Source organism: Pteronotus mesoamericanus, unplaced genomic scaffold (assembly GCF_021234165.1).
Source record: "Pteronotus mesoamericanus isolate MK-2021 breed Mesoamerican mustached bat unplaced genomic scaffold, CSHL_Meso_final contig_164, whole genome shotgun sequence".
In the NCBI taxonomy this organism is placed as follows: Eukaryota; Metazoa; Chordata; class Mammalia; order Chiroptera; family Mormoopidae; genus Pteronotus; species Pteronotus mesoamericanus.
This window is the reverse complement of record NW_026555065.1, coordinates 31,343,584-31,366,065: the sequence shown is the minus strand read 5'-3', so window position 1 is coordinate 31,366,065 and position 22,482 is coordinate 31,343,584. Positions and strand designations below refer to the sequence as shown.

At 49.7% G+C, this 22,482-nt stretch overlaps 1 protein-coding gene across 1 annotated transcript in view; it reads left to right on the top strand.

The window, feature by feature from the left end:
• The window catches only part of TEP1 (telomerase associated protein 1), a 39,501-nt gene extending 17,647 nt beyond the window's left edge, over positions 1–21,854 (top strand). The window contains exons 13-55 of the mRNA XM_054565634.1: positions 321–489; positions 967–1,125; positions 1,261–1,338; positions 2,113–2,243; positions 2,826–2,885; positions 3,774–3,932; positions 4,594–4,770; positions 4,997–5,117; positions 5,483–5,607; positions 5,881–5,994; positions 6,084–6,201; positions 6,352–6,546; positions 6,675–6,850; positions 6,951–7,107; positions 7,218–7,397; positions 7,864–7,956; positions 8,237–8,369; positions 8,527–8,677; positions 8,917–9,050; positions 9,256–9,344; positions 9,613–9,727; positions 10,162–10,402; positions 10,592–10,715; positions 11,579–11,703; positions 11,827–11,926; positions 12,136–12,291; positions 12,425–12,637; positions 12,884–13,037; positions 13,133–13,345; positions 13,902–14,062; positions 14,323–14,436; positions 15,351–15,458; positions 15,811–15,943; positions 16,035–16,111; positions 16,217–16,349; positions 16,491–16,627; positions 16,791–16,915; positions 17,927–18,070; positions 20,032–20,128; positions 20,840–20,945; positions 21,052–21,227; positions 21,336–21,440; positions 21,649–21,854. Of these exons, the coding sequence (XP_054421609.1) occupies positions 321–489; positions 967–1,125; positions 1,261–1,338; positions 2,113–2,243; positions 2,826–2,885; positions 3,774–3,932; positions 4,594–4,770; positions 4,997–5,117; positions 5,483–5,607; positions 5,881–5,994; positions 6,084–6,201; positions 6,352–6,546; positions 6,675–6,850; positions 6,951–7,107; positions 7,218–7,397; positions 7,864–7,956; positions 8,237–8,369; positions 8,527–8,677; positions 8,917–9,050; positions 9,256–9,344; positions 9,613–9,727; positions 10,162–10,402; positions 10,592–10,715; positions 11,579–11,703; positions 11,827–11,926; positions 12,136–12,291; positions 12,425–12,637; positions 12,884–13,037; positions 13,133–13,345; positions 13,902–14,062; positions 14,323–14,436; positions 15,351–15,458; positions 15,811–15,943; positions 16,035–16,111; positions 16,217–16,349; positions 16,491–16,627; positions 16,791–16,915; positions 17,927–18,070; positions 20,032–20,128; positions 20,840–20,945; positions 21,052–21,227; positions 21,336–21,440; positions 21,649–21,771 (5,899 nt within the window). The 3' untranslated portion in view covers positions 21,772–21,854. The remainder of the gene's footprint in view (positions 1–320; positions 490–966; positions 1,126–1,260; positions 1,339–2,112; positions 2,244–2,825; positions 2,886–3,773; positions 3,933–4,593; positions 4,771–4,996; positions 5,118–5,482; positions 5,608–5,880; positions 5,995–6,083; positions 6,202–6,351; positions 6,547–6,674; positions 6,851–6,950; positions 7,108–7,217; positions 7,398–7,863; positions 7,957–8,236; positions 8,370–8,526; positions 8,678–8,916; positions 9,051–9,255; positions 9,345–9,612; positions 9,728–10,161; positions 10,403–10,591; positions 10,716–11,578; positions 11,704–11,826; positions 11,927–12,135; positions 12,292–12,424; positions 12,638–12,883; positions 13,038–13,132; positions 13,346–13,901; positions 14,063–14,322; positions 14,437–15,350; positions 15,459–15,810; positions 15,944–16,034; positions 16,112–16,216; positions 16,350–16,490; positions 16,628–16,790; positions 16,916–17,926; positions 18,071–20,031; positions 20,129–20,839; positions 20,946–21,051; positions 21,228–21,335; positions 21,441–21,648) is intronic.
• The last annotated feature ends 628 nt before the right edge of the window (positions 21,855–22,482 follow it).

The following is a 22,482-nucleotide window of genomic DNA, read 5'->3' as shown; positions in this document are numbered from 1 at the left end:
ATTTGTTCTTTAAAATATAATTTAAAAATATGTGGCAGTTAAGTCTTGCCTCAGGAAGCAAGTATAATAAGTGATTTCAGAGAGGAGGTCTCCAGATGACTTCTCTCCTGCCATGGTAATGGATTGGGAGAGTCCTGCAGAATGACAGCAAAGGGAAGCTCTGTCTCAGTGTTTTCTACTGGCAATGGAGGTGGACCATGGAAGGTGGGGGGTCAGGAAGACTCAATAGTTGACTGTCAATTTCTCATTTTCCCATCTACGTTAAAGCAGCAAACAGAGAAGCCCCTAAGTCCTTATCTCTGTGCCTCTCCTGCCCGCAGACGGTGGAATTATGACAGTGAGATGCTGGCTCGGTATCGACAGGCCCTGGAGACAGCGGTGAATCTCTCTGTGAAGCACAGCCTGCCCCCGCTGCCAGGCCGCACCCTCTTGGCCTATCTGACAGATGCTGATGCAGACCAGCTGTGTCCCAAGAGCAACCCACAAGGGGTAAAAAAATAAAAGAAGTGGGGGCTTGATAGGATGCTGGGGCGTCTCAGAGATATCCTGTTTGTACACTTGGTTCTCATAAGCAAGCAAGCAACTGAAACAAAGGACTTGCCTTTGCTTTCCAGTGTCAGACCTTGGTCCCCAGGGGCAATTCCTAGAATGTGGTTTCAAGCCTATTCATGGATTATAATACTAACATTTCACATTTGGTTGATATGTAATCTCTAAATTTCTGTCACCCAAATATTTTCTTTTACCTTCCTACATCCAAGTGCTGAATCTGGGCAGGGATCCTGGTCTCTTTCCTTCTCCCTCCCGGCAGCTTTTCCTGAGGGCTGCTGAAAAGTGCTCCCATCCTAACTGGGGCTTTTGTCCCTTTCCCCAAGCAGTGGAGGTGTTTGATCTTCAGGGCTAGACAGACAGGAGAGGATTTGAAAGCAAGGGAGTCTTATGCCATTCTGACGCTTGTCCAATCAGCCCCCCCTGAACTATGTGTTGCTGTTGGTCGGAATGATGATTGCCCGGGCGGAGCACGCAGATCTCTTACTGTGCGGCAGCGGTACTCTGAAGACTGCTGTGATTAAGGCCGAAGACGGTATCCTGAAGACTGCCGTGGAACTCCAGGCTCAAGTCCAGGTCAGTCACCCTACTGTGCAAAAATATATGAATAGACACAGGCCTGGGAGAGCCTGCATAGTCAGGACAGGCTTGGATATGCACAGTTCTGAAGATCTCCCAGGCAACCACATAACATCAGGCTTTTTCCTTCAGGAGTTAGATGGAGGTAATGAATGGTCCCTCTGTACTTTTGGAAAGTACCTGCTGTCTCTGGCTGCCCAGAGGGTTCCTGTGAGTACCACCCAGTCCCTGAGAAACCCTCCCTTCCCCTACATTTGCCTCCATGATTGATGTATCTCATTCCTCAAAGCTGACTGACCTTTCAAACCATGTACAGTACCCTGATCATCTCCCTACTGGCTGCAACCCCTGACAAGCAATATGCTGGTGAATGTTTTAACAACCAGCAATCTGGGAAAATAAGTCTTGGTTAGTAGTATTTTGGGGGTAGCTAATTTCCATGGTCTAAATACTCCTTCCATGTTTGATTTTAAGATGTCAGTGAACTTAGAGTTGGAAAGAGATGCTAAATATTACACCATTGTGTAGTCTTTCCACAGCACAGATAAAGTATGTGTAAGTAAGATCAAGACTAGATAATGATAAAATGTAATAAAATAATTAGGAAGTAATGAGTTTTTATTTTTTACCTTTGTTTTTAATATAATTTATTTAATTGTAAGTTCATACAATTCAATATTTAGTTTTGGTCATGTTTATCAACTGGCTCACAAAATTCCTTAATATTTGGCTGTCAGCCCTTGGGATCCCAAATGAGCCAGCTCCCACACACCACTGCCCCTTCCCCAGCCTCTGCTTTGAGGCCCTCCAAGTCAGGGTGTCATGGCTGCCTGGTCCTAAGTGCTCTCAGGAGATGTAGTTTTCTTCCTGTTCAGAATTCTCAAATTCCCCCATTTCTCAGACATCTCTTGATGTCTTGAGCTCTTTAGCCTGTCTTTTGTTCCTTTGTTCCCTGGCCTTACCCGCTCTCCTTTTATCTTACAGGTGGACAGGGTCATCCTCTTTGGAGAGACTATGAATAAGAAACTGATAAACCAGGCCAAACAGATTTTCTGGCAGCACGTGAACTCCAAATGCCTCTTTGTTGGTGTTCTCCTAAGAAGGACAACGTACCTGTAAGGGTGCTCACACTCATTGATTGCCCAGTGCCCAAAGACAGTGATCCATAGTGACCCATTCTGCTTTGCTAAAGTTTGGGACCCTCCCAATTTCCAGGCACCTCCCCAACTCTGCCTCTTATGTCTGTTGCACTTTTTTAAAAAAAACATAATTGGGGAACCTGTATTTTTTTTTTAAGATTTCATTTTTATTTATTTTTAGACAGAGGGGAAGGGAAGGAGGGAAAGAAACATCAATGTGTGGTTGCCTCTCATGCGCCCTCTACTGGGGACCTGGCCCACAACCCAGGCATGTGTCCTGACTGGGAATTGAACCAGGGACCCTTTGGTTCACAGGCCAGCACTTAATCCACTGAGCCATACCAGCCAACGCTGTCTGTTGTACTTTAGGTGTAAGGAACTTCTCTGAAGTTTTCAGCCTAGCCCACACCCCTTTGTGAGGGTCCACCATAGCCCCAGACTCATACATAACCCTATTAAAAATGAAGAGGTGGAGTGTCTATTCTAGGGTGTTAGGAGGCAGTGTTTGTATTTCTAATGCTGTTCCTGATAGGTATTGGCTTCTTCTTCCTTTGTCAGAATACAAGAGTTGAATCCCAATGACGTGACACTCTTAGGCTGTACTGACGGGATACTGAAGTGAGTATAGGGTGGGTGCTGAAAGGGTTGGTGGTTTGTTAGAGCATTTTTTTGTTATCTGTGGTCTCTACTCCATTTGCTTTCTTGATTTCAAGGAAGATAGTAGTATATTCCTCTTTTGCAGCTGTCTAAGCACAGCAGCAACACTGAATTACAGAGACCCAGGCACCTTTTTTTTTCATCGTTCCACCATTTTCAAATATTCTGCTTCTGCCTCCTGGTACAAAAATGACTGCTCCAGCCATCATTTTTGTATTAAATTTAGTAAGAAAGAGGAAAAGGGGACATGGGAGATTGCACTGTTCGCTTTTCAGTGAAAAACTCAAGAGTTGGTCACATTTCTTCTATATTTGTTCCATTCTTGATCCAGAGGAAATCCCATGCTAAAGTTATTTATTTATGCCAAATTTACAGAAACCTTACTTTTTTTTCTCCATGCTTAGCCTTCTCATTTACGTGTTTTCCTTCCTGCCTTTTCCTTTAGATGCCACCTATTGCCCCAAATCCTATTAGTAAGCCTCATGCAATTCCTCCTTCTTCAGGGAGCTTTCAAAGCTGGTACAGAGCTGATCAAGCTCAGACCAGGATGGCTTCATCTTTATACTCTCACCCAGCCCACTTTCCCCTGGCCCAACAGAAAGCCTGTGATAACCATGCATAACAGAAGGGACTAGAACTGGGTTTTTCTCTTTTCTTTCATTCCTGTGGTTTTGCACCCTCATTTATTTTGAGTCTACCGTCATTGCCTATGACCCTGTTTTTAAGGCGTTCCAGTTAGCTGGGGGACCTAACCTATCCATATCGTTGTCCCCTGTCCCCTTAGAAGACTTTACTGATTCTGATTGTGATGTTCTGCTTTGATTTTTTGGGGGTCACTATTTATTTCAGGTTCATTGCAGAGCGTGGGGCCTCCCGTCTTCTAGAACATGTGGGCCAAATGGACAAAATATTCAAGATTCCCCCTCCCTCAGGAAAGACAGGGGCCCCGTCTCTCCGGCCACTGGAAGAGAATACTCCAAGCTCCTTGTCTCCTATTGCCCAGCCTGGGTCAGTCTATGTTTCTGTGCCTTTGTGTATTGGATGGGGCAGCCTTCATAACTTAAAGAAACTTGGGGGACTGAAATTCTGGCTGTTGAGATGCTGCTTGCTCTATTCACTGAAGCATGCTTCTGCTTTCCCAGGCGGGGGTCTCGCTATCATAGGAAATTGTCAGATTGTGAGCGTGCCCCTTTCTCTGCTGGGGAAAGGGAGTCAGAGTGTGAGGTGGGCAGCATACAGTCAGGGCTCGGGCAAGGGGCTTAGGAGCATGGGCTCTGGCTTTGTTATCCTGGATTTGCCAAACAGTAGCTTGAATCTTGGGCTGCTAGTTACTTAATTTTTTAAGCTGTAGTTTCTTGATCAGTAAACCTGATATAATAATTATTCTTACCTCACAGTGTTGTCATGAGCCTTCCTTGGGCACATAGTAAGTGCATCATAATTATTATCGGACAAAGGAGGGGTGCGTGAGAAATGGCAAGTGGGGTTTAATTTCCAGGGCTCTGCAGCTGGGGCTACAAACAGCTATTCTTTGGAGGCCTGCTGGATACCTGCCTGCTGTGTGTTGTACCTGGCTCATGTCATGCTGAAGGGTGATCACAGCCTTGTCTGTGAACTTGGGTTGTGGGGCTGATCCCTAGATTGAGCACAATACTCTGCTTACACCCAGGTGGCGCAGCATCCGGCTTTTCATTTCCTCTACTTTCCGGGACATGCACGGGGAGCGGGACCTGCTGCTGAGGTCTGTGCTACCAGCGTTGCAGGCCCGAGCAGCCCCCCACCGCATTAGCCTTCATGCCATCGACCTGCGCTGGGGCATCACTGAGGAGGAGACCCGTAGGAACAGGTGTGGGGACCACAGAGAAGAAGGGACGGGTAGGGGGCTGGAGTGGTGGAACTGAGGTCTTACAGTCTTGGGGCTGTAAGGCTGCCTGAGGGCTGAGAGCAGTGGATTGCTCCTTGGATGCCAACAAGAGCAGCCTGCCTCCCTGCTGCTCAGTTGTGAGCCAGGGCCCTGGCTCTTCATTTGTTCCTGTGTTCCCTGATATGATGCTCCATAACCATGCCTGCAGACAACTGGAAGTATGCCTCGGGGAGGTGGAAAATTCACAGCTGTTTGTGGGGATTCTGGGCTCCCGCTATGGCTACGTTCCCCCGATCTACAACCTCCCTGACCATCCTCACTTCCGCTGGGTAAGGCACACAAGGTTGGAGCAGGGCCTGGGGAGGAAGCAAAGGTTGAGGCAGGAGTGGGGAGAAGCCATGGTTTGTCAAGACCCCTGAGACTATGCACAAGCAGGTCCTGGAGACTTGAAGTGAAATGTAGACAGAGGTTCTGTGAGCGGCCAAGTCCTAGATGAGGGAATTCCTTTGAGAAGTACCTCTGGGTGACCAAGGGATGTGAAGTTAAGAGGGCAGGTCTGTTTAGCTACATTTTATCGGCTGTTGCCTGGAGGGAGAGAGGCACATTACTGAGATGAAGGAGCTCTGGCAGGTCTCAGGGGAAGGGTTAGTGTGACGTAGAACTGAACCTCCCTGTTCCCTACCCTCTCCCTCAGGCCCAGCAGTACCCTTCAGGTCGCTCTGTGACAGAGATGGAGGTGATGCAGTTCCTGAATCGGGGCCTCCGCCTACAGCCCTCTGCCCAAGGGCTCATCTACTTCCGGGATTCCAGCTTCCTCAGGTAACTTCTTTGGGCTCTAAGCCTCCATCTCCACAGAAGGCCAGACATGCTCAGTGACCATGTCATTTCTTCCCATAGTCAGAATAGAGGAAGGGTTCTAGAAGACAGAAACAGGGCTCAGAGGGCTTGCCTTTGCAGCGCCAGATCAGCCTTGAAGTTGGGAGGTCTCTGCTTGAGGAGTTTCAGGGAACCACAGCCAGGTCTGGTGGCTGGGGGTGGTGAGAGGCTGGAGTCCGAGTCCAGCAGCATTCTTGGCATTTTTTGGGTGGTCAGCTCTGTGCCAGATGCCTGGAAACCTGACTTTATTCCTGAGTCTGAAGAGGCTGTACGTCGGATCTCAGAACTGAAGAGCTACCTGAGCGAACAGGAAGGGGTTACCTGTCGCAGGTGAGCTGGGGGATAAGAGAGAACCTGTACAGGGAAATGTGGTGAGGGGATCTCTGTGCTGACACGGCTTGTGCTTGCTTTGCCCATAGATACTCCTGTGAGTGGGGGGGTGTGGCAGCCGGCCGGCCCTATGTTGCGGGGCTGGAGGAGTTCGGGCAGTTGGTTCTGCAGGATGTGTGGAATATGATCCAGAAACTTTACCTACAGGTCCGTGGGAGCACTGGTGGCCTGGGAGTGGAGAGGGGGTAGGGTATTCTGGATACTCATGCATGGGAAGTAACTTTGTGGGAGCTCTGAGTTTTAGCCCTGGGGTCCTGAGGAGCATGGAGACATAGTCACTGCCCCATGTGCCCTCAGCCTGGAGCCCAGCTGGAGCAGCCATTGTCCATCCCAGATGATGACTTGGTCCAGGCCACCTTTCAGCAGCTGCAGAACCCACCGAGTCCCGCCCGACCTCGCCTTCTTCAGGAAACAGTGCAGCAGCTGCTGCTGCATCAAGAGAGGCTGAGCCTGGTGACTGGGAAGTCGGGACAGGGCAAGACTGCTTTCCTGGTACAGAGTCTCAGAGGCCTGGGCAGGAGGGATGGAGGGCTGAGTGGGCTGAGGAGGGCTGAGGACGTGGGGCCATGGAGGTTGTGCATGTGGAATGTGACTCTGCTTTCTGTTTCCTTCCCATACAGGCATCCCTTGTGTCAGCTTTGCAGGTTCCCAATGGAGCCAAAGTGGCCCCTTTAGTCTTCTTCCACTTCTCAGGAGCCCGCCCTGACCAGGGTCTTGCCTTCACCCTACTTAGACGCCTCTGTGCCTATCTACATAGGCAACTGCAAGAGCCAGATGCCCTCCCCCATACCTACCGGTGCGTATCTTCCCCACTAGCCCTGCCTTGTTGAGGCTGCATGATACCATCCCTGCATTTCCTTCTCTGGCTGACCCTGGCCCTTCCCCTCTGTATACAGGGGACTGGTGTGGGAGCTGCAGGAGAGGCTGCTGCCCAAGGCTGCCCAGTCCCTGCAATCTGGCCAGACCCTGGTGCTGATCATCGATGGGGCTGACAGGTTGGTGGACCAGCATGGGCAGCTGATCTCAGACTGGATTCCAAAGACCCTTCCCCGGGTGAGTGTGAGAGGGAGGTGGGGGTGGGATGCAGCAGGGAGGAAAGGGGCCTCTCCAACCTTGTTCTCCTTTTCCTTCTACCTCCATAATCTTTTGCCCAACTATTACAGTGGGTACATCTGGTGCTGAGTGTGTCTAGTGACACGAGCCTGGGGGAGACCCTTGAGCAGAGCCGAGGTGCCCATGTGGTGGCCCTGGGGCCGCTGGAGCCATCTGCCCGAGCTCAGCTGGTGAGAGAGGAGCTCGCTCTGTACGGGAAGCGCCTGGAAGAGTCACCTTTTAACAACCAGGTTGGATTGAGGCCAGGGCTGGTGGGTGTGTGGGGTGAGTCTGGGAACGGTGAGGACCAGGGTGCTGAGGCAGCCAGCTGCCCCGCACAGACTGGCTGCTGCTTCATTCCCTCAGGAACTTTGTGCCAGGGGAAGTTGTTAATAAGATAACTGATTCCCCAGCCATTCCCCCTGGTGAATGGCTTCTCTGGGGCCCATCTGGGAAAGGGGAGGAGGGAAGCTGTGATTATTTGTTGGGGTGGACTGAGCCGCAGGGGATTCCAGAAAAGAGGCCTCTGGGCAGAGCAGCATAGGGAAGGGATGGCTGTGCCCTGAGGTGATGCTGTGCACCTTTCCCCTGCTGGGGGTTCTCAGAGGAAGAGCTGCTTGCAGTGAGCTTTGTTTTGGACTGGAGAGCAGGGGGCGGAGGGCTGGCTGTGGGCAGGCTCCCTGGTACCCACGCTGAGTCCTCTGAGTCTCTCATCAGATGCAGCTGCTGTTGGTGAAGCGCGGGTCAGCCCTGCCGCTCTACCTGCGCCTAGTCACTGATCACCTGCGGCTCTTCACACTCTATGAGCAGGTTGGTTGAGGATGTAAACCCCCACTCCTCATCTTCTGAGTCCTAATCCCACCTCCCATCTCCATTCAGTGTCTTTCATTCCCATTCCTCGTCTTTTCCCACCCTCCCCTTTTGCCATCTGTGATCATCCATTCCCCATCCTCACCTTGCTCCCAACCCTGCTTTTCTCTCCTTTCCATCCCTTCCCATGGTTTCTTCTGCTGCCCCCTTCCCTCCCCACAACCAAAGCTGCCTCTCTCTCTCCGCCCACTGACCAAAGCCTGTGCGTCTCCTCTCCCAGGTGTCTGAGAGACTCCGGACCCTGCCAGCCACTGTACCCCTGCTGCTGCGGCACATCCTGGGCACCCTGGAGCAAGAGCATGGTCCCGATGTCCTTCCCCAAGCCTTGGCCACCCTTGAGGTCACACGTAGTGGTCCGTGCTTGGGGAGAATTGGGAGGCTGAGGGCTCCGTGGTTGGATGATGTTGGTTCAGCTAGGGTCTCCGTAAGCAGTGCAAGGAGGGACTAGGTGTCCTGGGGAGGAGTACACTGTGTGGTCTGGTGAGGACCTCAGAGAGCTTGCATTTTCAGGTCTTACTGTGGACCAGCTGCATGGAGTGCTGAGTGCATGGCAGTTTCTTCCCAGAGGGGCCAAGACCTGGGAAGAAGCAGTGGCTGCTACTGACAGTGGGGTCCCCTACCCCATGGGCCCATTTGCCTACCTCGTCCAGAGTCTGCGCAGGTACAGATGACCCCAGCTGACCTCTCATGTCTTCCCATCTTTGAACCAGGGCCTCATGTGATCTTTTCTTCACCTCGCCCTTCTCTCCGTGTAGCCACTGATACGCATCTCCCAGGCCCTGAATGGCTCCCACTCAACTTACTACTCTGTGAGATGGGAATGGCCACTCTGTGCCAGGATGCTCACTGATGGGCCTCCTCCCTCTGTTCTCCTTCCTCCTCTCCCTCGCGTGAGGACAGTTTGCTTGGGGAGGGCCCCCTGGAACGTCCTGGTGCCCGACTCTGCCTCCCTGATGGACCCCTGAGGACAGCAGTTAAATGTCGATATGGGAAGAGGCTGGAGCTGAAGTGCACAGCGCACGTCCTGATAGCGGGTAACTACAGCCCAAATTAGCCCAAGGCACTGAGTGTGGGGCCTGGGCCGAAAGCCAGGACCACCCACCGGAGCTCCTTATGTACTGGCCTCCTCACCTACCATCCCAGTAGGTGGATGTCTCGCCATAGACTGAGGGATGTGATCTTTGGAAATGCTTCAGCTGAACTCATCTCAATGTTTGCTTCTCTGACCCATACTTCCAGCTCAGCTATGGAAGACCTGTGACCCTGATGCCTCGGGCACCTTCCGAAGTTGCCCTCCTGAGGCTTTGGAAGACCTGCCGTACCACCTGGTTAGTCCCCACATCCCACAGGCACCTTCCCAAGCAACTGCTTTGACTGTTCTGAGACCCCTCTCTCCCTCGATGACCCCTAACACCATTGCCATTACCCCTCTCAAGCTCCCTCTACTTTCCTGCTTTTGGTTTTCTTGCCTTCCTCTTCGAGGTCCTTTGTCCTAGCTCCTAAGTCTAGGTCCCAGCTGTACAGGTGGGTCTGACTAGATTGTTCCTCCTCACCAGCCTCATCACATCCCTAACAAATCCACTCTGGCCCTCTCAGCTCCAGAGCGGGAACTGCGGTCTTCTTGCAAAGTTCCTCACCAGTCTCCATGTGGTGGCTGCATACCTGGAACTGGGTCTGATCTCTCGGCTTCTGGAAGCCCATGCCCTCTATGGTGAGATGAGTCACTGTGTGGCTGCTTCTCTGAGATACGGAGTCCCTGGCTGTGTTTGTGGGGAGCCTGCTCAGAGGGAGGTGTAATGGAAAAAAGAATCCAATTTCCATTCCAAGTGGGAAATGCCAAGAGGATCAGCAAGTCAGTCTCGGGAGGCCTTTTGCCTAAATCTCTTATATTAAAGGGTCTCAAACATTATTTCTTAAAATTACCTGGGAAACTTGTTCAAATTGAAGAGCTCTGGGTCCACAGATTCTGGGTACCTAGGTATGGAGTGGGGACAAGAGATCTGTACTTTTAACAGATGTTCCTGATGCCCCGGAGGGCCACACTTGGAGACTTACCATTTCAGATACACATGTAATTGTATTTGGTGCTGGGGGTCATGGGGGTCCAGGCTGGCTCCCCATTGACCCTCTGCATCTCTTCCGTAGTTTCCTCAGTCCCTGAAGAGGAACATAAGCTTCCTGAGGCTGACATTGCTGTATTTCACACCTTCCTGAAGCAACAGGCTCCCATCCTGGGTCAGTACCCTCTGCTCCTGCCCCAACAGGCAGCCAACCAACCTCCAGACTCGCCTCTTTGCCACCAGGCCCCCCAGCTCTCCCAGCGATGGCACCTCCAGCACATGCTACGATGGCTTAATAAACCCCACACCATGGGGGGCCAGCAAAGGTAAGATCCTTAATCCCAGACCCTGGTAAGGCCACCAAAGAGCAAGCAGCAGCCCTTTCTGAAACGAGAGTAAAGGAGAGATCAGATTGTGGAGAGGGGGATTCAGGCGTAGAAATGCAGAAATGAATTCCCATTTGCTTCCTTCCTCTCATTCCTCATTTCCTCCCTTTCTTCCTGCTCTTTCTTTAGCTCCGGCCTGTGCCTGGCAGTTTCCTCATCGCCCACAGCTGTGGCCTTCTCCCCCAGTGGGCAAAGAGCTGCTGTGGGCACTGCCAATGGAACAGTTTACCTGTTGGACCTGAGGACCTGGCAGGTATGACACTCACGCTGGGGCAGTTTAACTTCAGAAAAGCCTCACCGACTGCCCTGAGGCCCTAGACAGGCCACGCCCACCTGCTGTCACCGAGTTTGGTTGAGCCACTTTCCTTCCCTCACATCAGATCAAAAGGGCTTGGCCCAAAATCAATCACACAGCAAGTATTTGCCACATACCTTGCATTCAAGTCACTGTTTTTAAGCATTGCAGGGAACAGAGGGTTTAGGACATTGACTTTGCCTACCAAGTTTAGTTTTGTTGAAAGATGAGACTTAGCAAGTAAAATGGAACCAGAACCTAGCCATGTCTCATAGATCAGAGCTGAGTGAGTTGCACAGTGACCGTAGGATATCAGAGAGGAAGGGCCTTCCAGTTTGAGTGAGGAGGAGCCTGAGCAAACACATGGGAGGACAAGGTTTCCTGTAAATTGCAAGGAACAGTTGCAGCAGAGGACACTTAAAGGCTGGAAAGATGGGTCTCCCATTTTTCTACCCATATCATACTTCCCATATGTATGCATACGAGTAACCTCATTCCCTACTCAGACCCATCAAAGTCTTCTGTGATTTGGGGATATGCATGGCATTTGGAGTGCAGGACCAGGTATGGCCCCACTTGGATCCCAGGTCCCCTCTTGGACCCGAGCTTGGCCTCAGTCTAGAGTGGGACCCAAAACTTTGTTCTTTTAACAGATGTTCCTAACGTGGGGCCAGACAGCCACACTTTGAGACTCAGAATGTAGAGAGCCAGGGATTCCAGCCCTTCTTGCCATGGCCACCTCTTTGGTTGAGGCCAGGAGTGGCTGGACACGGGGAGGTCAAGGGAGTGTTCTGAGCACGCTGCCCTGCTCACTCTCTCAGGAGGAGAAGTCTGTGGTGAGCGGCTGCGATGGGGTCTCTTCTTGTTCGTTCCTCTCGGACAATACCCTCTTCCTTACTGCCTTTGATGGGCTCCTCGAGCTCTGGGACCTGCAGCATGGTTGTCGGTAAGGGGTCTCCTGTGCCCCAGAGTGAGGACCTTTCCTGTTTGTGGGAAGCCCAGGGAGAGGGGAATGAGAGGAAGCCTGTGGCCCGAAGGCCCGGGGCCTAACTCTGTGTTCCTGGGATAGGGTGCTCCAGACCAAAGCTCACCAGTACCAAATCACGGGCTGCTGCCTGAGCCCAGACCACCGGCTGCTGGCCACCGTGTGCCTAGGGGGATGCCTCAAGGTAATGACTGTGGTAGTCACAGTTGCTTTAAGTGCAGAGTCAGCTTGGGAGGTTGTTCTGTCAATGTGGCAGAGGCTGCTGACTGCTTAGCCTGGGGACACCTTCCCTGCTGGTGGAGGGGGACTGGACAAGGTAGTCCCTGGAGCTGTGGGACTGAGGAGCCCAGGCACCTGTCTTCAGCACCTGATTCCTCCTCTTCTATCCTCCAGCTGTGGGACACATTCCGCGGGCAGCTGGCCTTCCAGCACACGTCTCCTAAGCCCATGAATTGTGTTGCTTTTCACCCAGAGGGGCAGGTAATAGCCATAGGGAGCTGGGCTGGCAGCTTCAGCTTCTTCCAGGTGGATGGACTCAAAGTCACTAAGGTGAGAGGTTCTGGGGGAGGAACAGGGAAGGGCAGCAGGAGAAGGCGGGGAATGATGGGCATCCACGTTCTGTGTCACTTTGGGTTGTGTTGAGAGCAGGCCCTGACACTTCCATTTCTACCTCCCTGTGTAGGAACTGGGAGCTCCAGGAGCTGCTGTCCGTACCTTGGCTTTCAATGTGCCCGGGCGGGTTGTGGCGGTGGGCCGGCTGGACAAGATGGTGGAGCTGTGGGCTTGGCAGGAGGGGGCACGGCTCGCTGCGTTCCCTGCCCACCATGGCTTCGTGGCTGCTACCCTTTTCCTGCGTGCTGGGTGCCAGTTACTGACTGCCGGGGAGGATGGCAAGGTCAGGTTACAGGGGGCTGGTGGTGGGTTATGGGGAGGGAGTAGCAAAGTCAGAGAATATTTGGGCGAGGGCAGGCCTTTGTTGAGGGGACTGTGGAGATAGCTTGGATGGTGTGAGCTTCAGGAAGAAGGGTGTGGATGTGCGCACAGACGCCCTTCAGAAGAGTATCTGGAGGGAGGATTTTAACAGCCTGGCTGTAACTCGGGTGGAAGTGGGATATCTTTAAGCCCTTTTATTGTCCCTCAGGTTCAGGTGTGGTCTGGGTCTCTGGGTAGGCCCAGTGGATGCCTAGGTTCCCTTTCTCTCTCTCCTGCCCTCTCCGTGGCTCTCAGCCCAGATGGTGATCGCGTGGCTGTTGGTTACCGAGCCGATGGCATCAAGATCTACAAAGTGTCTTCAGGTACAAAGGGAGAAAGGATGGGGGGTTTGAGCCTTTGAAAAGAGGCCTCCCCTTTCCAAGTGTCTGTCTCTCTCCCATTTTCTCTCATTCTCTAGGTTCCCAGGGGGCTCAGTGTCAAGCGCTAGATGTGGCAGTGTCCGCACTGGCCTGGCTGAGCCCTAAGACGTTGGTGAGTGGTGCGGAAGATGGGGCCCTGCAGGGCTGGACACTTGGGCAAAGCTCCCTTCAGTCCCTCTGGCTCCTGTCCAGGTACCAGAAGCCTGTGCTGGGGCTGGCTACCTCCCAGGAACTCTTGGCTTGTGCTTCAGGTACTGCTGGGCTGTGGGCACAGTTGTGAATCATTGAAAATACAGTCAATTTTTTTTTTTTTTTTTACAACTTTCAAAGTCCTTTTAAATGCATTTATCTTGTGCAGTCTAGACTGTTTCTTCTTGTACCCTGGCCCTGATTCTGGGACTTCTTAGTAATTGTTATGGTCCCTTGAGATTCTTCCCAGTGGGAGACTTTGTGTAAAAGGATGGGTTTCCCTCAAGAGGTGAGAGAGATATGGAGGTGAAAATGCAGAGTGACCTCAGTCCTCCTCTCTAGGCAGAAAGCTTGGGCAGCGGAAGGAGGTGCGGTAGGAGTTAGAGAGAGACAGCTGCAGAGCTGGTGCTGGGAGTGCCCAGCATCCTGTCCTGTGACTCAGATGGTGACTGACCCTCGTCCAGGGCCTCTGCGCAGCCTGTGACTCACTGCTACCCTCCCTTGGAGCTGTGCCCTCAGACGTATCCTCAGCCCCCATGATCAATTTTGTCTTTGGCCTCTAGGCCTGTCTCGCTTTCTCTCTCAGGGAATTTTGCTCTCTCCCTATTTCCAATGCAGAGGATTTCACAGTACGGCTGTGGCCAAGGCAGTTGCTGACACTGCCACAAAAGGCAGAAGACCTTCCTTGTGTCACTGAACTCCGCGGACATAAGGGCCCTGTAAACTGCTGTAGCTTCAGCACTGATGGAGGCAGCCTGGCCACTGGGGGCAGGGATCGGGTGAGCTGCAGAGAGATGCTACTGCACCACCCACCCCCGCCCCGCCCCCCTGTCCTGCTCTCCCTGGGTCCTCAGACCCTCTGGTTCCTGGATTCCTCAACAGCCCAATTCCTGTTGCTTTTCCTGACGTTTTGATTTGCACACCTTCCCTTCCCTGATACTCCCTCTTTCCTTGAAACTTCGTGTCTGTAATGACCCTGGTGTTCCTGCCTCCCTCTCCTGGTCCTAACTCCTCCCTCCATCTTCCGGGAACTATCCAGAGTCTCCTCTGCTGGGATGTGAGGACACCTGCAGCCCCTGTTCTGATTTGCTCCTTCTCTGCCTGTCACCGTGACTGGGTCACTGGCTGTGCCTGGACCAAAGGCAACCTACTGGTGAGTGAAGAGTAGGAGTGGTGCAGAGCGCAGGAGGGTTCCTGGGAGAGGACAGCACTCCCCATCTGATCCTTTTCTAACACCCATTTATGATGGTAATAGCTAACATTTACCGAGCAGTTAGTACGTGCCAGGCATTGTCTCTTTACGTAGGTGGTGGCATTTAATCTTTAAAACGCCCTGTAAAGTAGACACTACTCTTATCTGTGTTTCACAGACAAGGACATGGAACTCAGATAGATTAAAGAACATTTCCAAGACCATGTAAGTGATAAAGCTGAGCCAGTAAACGTTCTGAGAGGAAAGCTTATGCTCTTGACAAGAACACGAAACTCTCTCCCAAGAGCTGGGTACTACGTTGTTTCTTTGTTTGAAGGCAAAAATGAGTCTCACATTATGTGCTTGAGGCTGATGAAGCCTAGTTGTCCAGCGGAGAGTTCCCACATTGTTCTCAAAAAGAGATGAGAAAGGAGTGGGAGCAAGTTGAATAGACTTGCCAGAGTTTGTCCTCTCCCTGCCTTCTAGACAGCCAGATCTTTCCTTGGCATTGCAGACATTTCAGCCTTTGTCTGGCTTTGTTGACCAACATAATATTAATGACAAGGACAATAGGTACTTTTTATTCATTGCTCATTGTATTCTAGGCAGCTGTGCTAAATCCTTTATTTATAGATGCCTCAACCACAACCGTGTCACATAGGTGCACTGTCATTATCCTGGTTGAATAGATGAGAAACCTAAAACTCAGAGAGATGAACTTGCCTCAGATCAGAAAATAATGAACAGTGGAGCTAGGATTTGAACCCGGGACAGCCCATGCTCTTAGTCACAAGATGTACTACCTTCCATTATAAGCAGACAAAAATGCTGGAGGGATGCTGATAATCCCACTCCTCTGACCTCTGACTCTGCAGGTCTCCTGCTCCAGTGATGGCTCTGTGGGGCTGTGGGACCCAGAGTTGGGACAGCAGCTCGGTCAGTTCCTGGGTCATCAGAGTGCCGTGAGCGCCGTAGTGGCTGTGGTAAGAAGGCAACACAGAGTTCACTGGGGGTCTCAGGAAAGGGTGCTTTGTGTGACTGGCTGCATAGGGTATCTAATCCCAAAGGCAAAGAAGTATAAAGATTAAGGTGCTTGGGCCTGGATTAGAGCAAGATTAGTGTGTTGCGGCTGATGGTTGGTGTGAGGGGAGGGCAAGCATGCAAACACAGCATCTTAAGATTTATGACCCAGTGGGAGGATTGCAGCCCTGAGCCCCTCAGCTCCAGTTCTCCTCACTCTTTAACATCATCTAGGCCCATAATGCTCAGCCCACACCTCTGTGGTAGGAGTCATGCTTGCCCTGTCTTGCTTAGTGTGACTCTGCTCTGGGGCAGGAGGAACACGTGGTGTCTGTGGGCCGGGATGGAACCTTGAAAGTATGGAACCATCAGGGTGTAGAGCTGACCAGCATCCCTGCTCATTCAGCACCCATCAGCCATTGTGCAGCTGCCCTGGAGCCCCGTGCAGGTGATGAGACGTCAGCGACCTTCTATTCCCCGCTGCCCCTTCCCTTCGCCCCTGCTTCTCCCCTTCTCACTTACTGTCTGTGTCTTAACAGCTGGCCAGCCTGGGTCAGAGCTACTGGTGCTGACTGCTGGACTGGATGGAGTCACACGGTTGTGGCATCCACTCTTGGTGAGTTTCCTGAAAGGACTGGGGTAGCAGAGGTGGAAAAGGCATATCGGGATAACCTTCTATGTGTCAACCTGCTATTGTCCCTTCTTCATTCTTTCTTCCTAGGTGTTTCAAACACACACCCTGCTGGGACACAGTGGCCCAATCAATGCAGCTGCTGTTTCAGAGGCCTCAAGTCTCCTGCTGACCGCCTCAGAGGATGGTTCCATACGGCTCTGGCAGGTTCCTAAGGAGGCAGGTGAGTGAGGCGTGGAGAGAGGTAAGGTAGGAGAGTGGGTTGTGTAACCGGGACCAAGAAGGTCAGGGGCAGCCTGATAATCTCTTCTTGTATCCCAGCAGGTGTCCAGCTCCTAATGAATATCATTTCTCTTTTCTCCAGATGAGACAAATACACCCCGGAATCCTGCAGCCATCACTGCTATGGCCTGGGCTCCAGACGGTTCTATGGCAGTGTCTGGGAATCAAGCTGGGGAACTAACCTTATGGCAGGAAGCTAAGGCTGTGGCCACAGTACAGGTGAGGCTGGAGCAGCCTCAGATCCTTGTCCATGCAAATTCCACCCCAGTTATGTATTTAATGGTACAAGCCCAGGTTGGAGGTTGCCTAGACGGCTGGGAGAGGAAAGTGGCTTAATCCTGGCTTCTCGGAAATACTGAAATGAACTTGTTGTATATACCAGGCTCCCGGCCACATCAGTGCTCTAATCTGGTCCTCGGCGAACACCTTGATTGTTGTCAGTGCTAATGAAAAAGTCAGCGAGTGGCGAGTGGAACTGCAGAAAGGTTCAATACCCAGAAATTGCAGGTGAAATGAAGCAAGTGGGTTAGTGTGGTAGAAACACTTGTCTCCCTACACCCAGGATTTTACTGAAATCACTGCCCCTCCACTTCTGAACTGGGTCAATAGCATGTTAGTTATTAGGCAGAAAAAAAGTCCCTGGGAAACTGTTTTCTGCTCCTTGTATCAATTTAAATAGTAACTATCAAGTGCCCACTTTATGCTAAACTCTGGGCCAGGCAGTATGAACTTAATTTGTTAATTAGGAAAGCTCACAGTAGAGGAGGGTACATATAAGTAAATTGTCAACAATATTCAAAGTGGCTAGTACTACACCACACGCGCGTGCACACACACACACACACTCTCTCTCTCTCTCTCTCTTTCTCTCTCTCTCTCTCTCTCTTCATGGGGCTGAAGAATTTGAGAAATTTACAGTTTTCAAAAGAGTTGCTATTTGGGCTTAAAGGATGAGTGGGAGGTTTCTGGGCCAGTAATAGAAGGGAATGGAGTTGTAGGACGAGGAAAGCAGCAACAAAAGGCACAAAGGCATGAGATAAACAGATGCCGGGCTAAGAGGGTACAGTGCTAAGACTTTTGAGCAGGATAATGATCTGAATTTTAGAAAGAGAACTTGGGAGCAGTAAGGAGGATGATAATAGTAGAGAGATACTGAAGGTAGAGAGACCACTTTTATAGCTGTTGCCGTAGTCAGGGAAGACATAATATGGGTCCTGATCTGGACAGTAGGGATGAGAAGGAGAGAGACCGATTTAGGCACGTGTTGCAAATAGGATCCACAGTGCTTATTGATCAGTTGGAGGTCAGGAGGGAAGGAGAAGACAAGAATGTTAGAGATTCCTAATTTGAGCAGAGAAGGGGATGATGATGATGAATACTGATACAAGAAAATCAGAAGGAACAGTATTTGTAGGTTTTCTACTTCACTCCTGAGGAATTTATGGGGGCCCGAGGAGCCTGAGAGAGCTGGGCTAAAGGAGGATGTTTCTCTGCCCCTGTGCCTTTTTGGAGATCCAGTCTTCACCTGAACCGAGTTCTGCAGGAGGACTTAGGGTTCCTGACAGGTGTGTGCCTGGCCCCTGACGGTCACTCCCTCATCTTGGCCAATGTGGATTTGAAATTACTGCATTTGAAGCCGGGGACTGCTCCCTCTGAAATCTGGTAAGATCCAAAATGCAGTTTCCTCTCAGGCTGGAGAAAGGAAAAGTGGGTTAGTGGTTACCCTGGGGTTGGGTCTGACTGAAAACTAGTGCTGGGGTCTTACAGAGAGATGTTCTTGGGATCAGCTTCTTTCCTTTTTTTTAAAAATAGATTCTATTGGTTATGCTATTACTGTTGTCCCAGTTGTTCTCCCCTCTATCCCTCTTCACCCTGCAACCCCCTTCCTCTAGCATTCCCCACCTCTTAGTTCATGTCTGTGGGTGATACATATAAGTTCTTTGGCTTCTCCATTTTCCATACTATTCTTAACCTCCCCCTGCCTATTTTGTACCCTCCATTTATGCTTCTTATTCCCTGCACCTTTTCCCCAATTCTCCCTTCTCCCCCTCCCCATCCCCACTGATAACCCTCCATGTTATTTCCATTTCAGTGATTCTGTTCCTGTTCCAGTTGTTTGCTTAGTTTGTTTTTGTTTCCATTTTTCAGGTTTAGTTGTTGACATTTGGGTTTGTTGTCATTTTACTGTTCATGGTTTTGATCTTCTTCTTTTTCTTAGATAAGTCCCTTTAACATTTCACATAATAAGGGCTTGGTGATGATGAACTCCTTTAACTTGACATTATCTGAGAAGCACTTTACCTGCCCTTCCATTCTAAGTGATAGCTTTGCTGCATAGAGTAATCTTGGATGTAGGTTCTTGCCTTGCATGTCTTTGAATACTTCTTTCCAGCCCCTTCTTGCCTGAAAAGTTTCTTTTGAGAAATCAGCTGATAGTCTTATTGGAACTCCTTTGTAGGTCACTTGTTCCTTTTCTCTTGCTACTTTTAAAATTCTCTCCTTATTTTAATCTTGGGTAACTTAATTATGATGTGTCTTGGTAAATTTTCAATTTCTTGCTCTTCCTACTTTCCTTCTGGCACCCCTGTGATTCAGATGTTGGAACGTTTAAAGTTGTCCCGGAGGTTCCTAAGTCTCTCCTCATTTTTTTGAATTCTTGTTTCTTCATTCTATTCTGGTTGAATGTTTATTTTTTCCTTCTGGTCCAAATTGTTGATTTGAGTCCCAGTTTCCTTCCCTTCACTGTTGGTTCCCTGTATATTTTTCTTTATTTCACTTTGTATAGCCTTCACTCCTTCCTTTATTTTGCAACTATACTCAACCATTTCTGTGAGCCTCCTGATTACCAGTGTTTTGAACTCTACTTCTGATAGGTTGGCCATTTCCTTGTTGCTTTTCTTTCTCTGGAGTTCTGATCTGTTCTTTCATTTGGGCCATATTTCTTTGTCTTGGCATACCTGTTACATTGTAAGGGGCAGAGCCTTTGGTATTTTCCAGGGTGGGGCAACCCACTTCACTGTCTTGTGGTGCTATATGTGGGAGAGGGGCCGGAGAGGGAACCATGCTACTTGCTTGGCTCTTGCCTTGCTTTCAGTCACTTCCCCTGCTACCCACAAGCGAATTGCGCCTTTCTGGTGCTGATTCCTGGGTAGGTGGGCTTGTATACGTTCTAGGACATGTGAATCCCTGCAACGGGCTCTCCGGTGGAACTGGGCATTTCCCCCATTGCTGCAACCCCCACATATTTTTACAGCCAGAGGTTTTGAGGCTTTATTTCCCTGCACTGGAACCCTGGATTGCATAGTCTGTCTTGCTCCCCAGTTGTTCCTCCCGGTATATCTGCATGTGATTGTGGGACCATCCAGTACATCAGCTGACGCTTTGTCCATGTCCTCTCTGCCCTGGCTACCCATCTCTGCCCCTCCTAACAGTCTGGATGAATTTCTTCTTTATCCCCCAGTTACCAGATACAGTTTGGTTTTCTGGCAGTTGTGGTTGGTTTTTGTTTTTAAATTGGTTGGTTTTTTTTTCTTTTTTTGGTTGTGCAAGGAAGTGAAGTATATCTGCCTACACTCCATCTTGGTCAGGAGTCCTCTAGAGTCTCTTTCCTTCTTATAAACCAGGGAGGTCTTTGATGATGATCCTATGATGTTGTCGACTCACCAGGACTATGGTGTGTTTGCCCTGCAGCCAAAGGACCCTGGACGTCTTTTTGTCTTTGTAAGTCCTATTTGGGTGTGCGTTAAAATAAACATGTGTCCAGACCAATGTTTTAAAACCTTGGGGACATGATGGAAGATAAAAGAAAGGGCAAGGCAGTTGGTTGCAAATCCCCTTCTCTTCCTTCAGCTGGAGCAGCTTTATTTAAGAGCATTATAGATTGGGTTTCCCTCTTCAGATTTCATTGATACAAAAGATTCTAGTGTTAAATAAAATTATGGGAAACTATAAATCTAGGTGTATTCTTAATTACATTTTTTTTGTTTCTCTTGTCTTCCCACAGTATTTATGTCTGGAACAATACAGACATATCTTATAGGCATTATGTTGGGTGAAAGAAGCCAGCCACAAAAGAGTACATATTACATGATTCCACTTAAATGAAGTTTAAGAACAAGCAGAAAGTAATTTATAGTGACAGAAATCAAAATATCGTTAGCCATGGGGGTGGAGTTCCCTGGTATTGACTGGGAAGGGCCATGAAGGCAACTTTCCAGGGTGATGGAACTGTTCCCCATCTTGATCTGAGCAATGATTGTACTGCATGGATGAATACATGTGTAAAAATTCATCGAGATGCACATTTTACTTTACATATCTAGGTTAGAGTTAAAAAAGAAAACTCCTGGCCATTCCAGGAAAGAGTTGCTATTGTCTGGGCAGGGTTACGTGATACAAGTAGGCCAAACAAAATGATCTGTCCTTTCACAGAGGCAAAAGGAATCTGGAGAGTTTGAAGAGCGCCTGGACTTTGTTCTGAACTTAGAGAATCCTAATGGGACCCTAATATCAGTAACTCAGGCCAAACCTGAATCTGGTGAGTAGTGATGGGAGGATCTAAGGAATCCAGGGATGGTTTAGGGGAGGATGGTGGGTGCTTCAAAACCTGAGACCTGGCTCTAACTCTGTCCATGAAATGGCAGAATCCTCATTTTTGTGTGCCAGCTCTGATGGGATGCTCTGGAACCTAGCCACAGGCACCAGTGAAGGAGAATGGACCACAGGTAACATCTGGCAGAAAATGCCTAGAACTTCAGAAACAGACTTATCCTGGTGTCAGCGGCCATCCACACAGCTAAATACACGGCAGTGTAGAAAGGTGAGTTTGAGGGAAAGGTCACAAAAATAGGGGAAGAGTCTGTAGGTCTGACCCTGATGCTTTCTCGACTAAAGAGGGCCCACCATACTCTTATCTTTCCTCTCTGAGATTCACTCGGGCCCTGTCACAGCCCTCCACGTGCTGCCGGAGTTGCTGGTGACGGCTTCAAAGGACAGAGATGTGAAGCTGTGGGAGAGACCCAGTATGCAACTGGTAAGTGTGTGCGTGGGCATGTATGCACGGAGAGCTGAAGAGATGTCACGAGAGAGCACAGTTGGGGTAAAAAAGTTTAAAAGCTCAACATTCTGTTTTCTTCTGTCTTTCTTGAAATAACGTGTGACTAATCTATTGCAAATAAAAGGCATTAATGTGAGGGAAAAACAAGTCAATAAGGAAACCTCCATTTTTGTTCCCATTGTAGCTGGGCCTGTTCCGGTGCGAAGGGGCTGTGAGCTGCCTGGAACCTTGTTTGGGGCCCAACGCTGCCCTGCAGCTCGCAGTGGGAGACACACTGGGCAATGTGTACTTTCTGTCCTGGGAATGAAGATGCACTCCTCAGGCCAAAGATACTGCTTGGGCTAGAGGTGCAAGCCCGAAGAGATCAGTGGCAGCTTTCATGATAAAATTATAAAAATAAAGTGTCTAGAAACTTAAGTGCAGTTCTGCCTGTGTTCTCATGTGGATTTGGACCAAGAGAGAAGAAAATGGATGTTATAAGGTCTTTTTTTTTATGATTTAACATTAATTTTTACTAGAACTTCAAGAAAGGGAATCAGATCTTCAGTAGATAATCTTTGACACTAGACTTTAAAATTCTTGTGTCATTTGCTGGGTCCAGGAATCAAAGATACCACTCCTGCCAAGGAGGAGGAATGAAAGTGATGTTGGTCAGCACTGAATTTGAATGGAGAACTGGAGACCTCTCACTTCGTCAAGAAAGGATAAGGGAAGGGAGAGCGAGTCAATAGTGCACTTAGTCAGGGCCTTTAGACAGAAGTAGGAAAACACTAGGTTTCCCTTAGAGGCACAGTCCCATGCACTCAGAACTAACTGCCCAGATGAGCACTGAAAGCAGACCAAGTCTTCTAGCTTTCACCTCTGACAGAGCAGCAGCAGCTACTTGGCTTGCAAGCATGAGTCAGTAGAGTAATTTGCATTCTTGGAAGAGATTACAAGAGTGTATCAATAAAAAAAATAAATCTTAAAAAAGTATATTTCTTTCAAATGAAAATTCACAAACATTAAAATAAGTTGA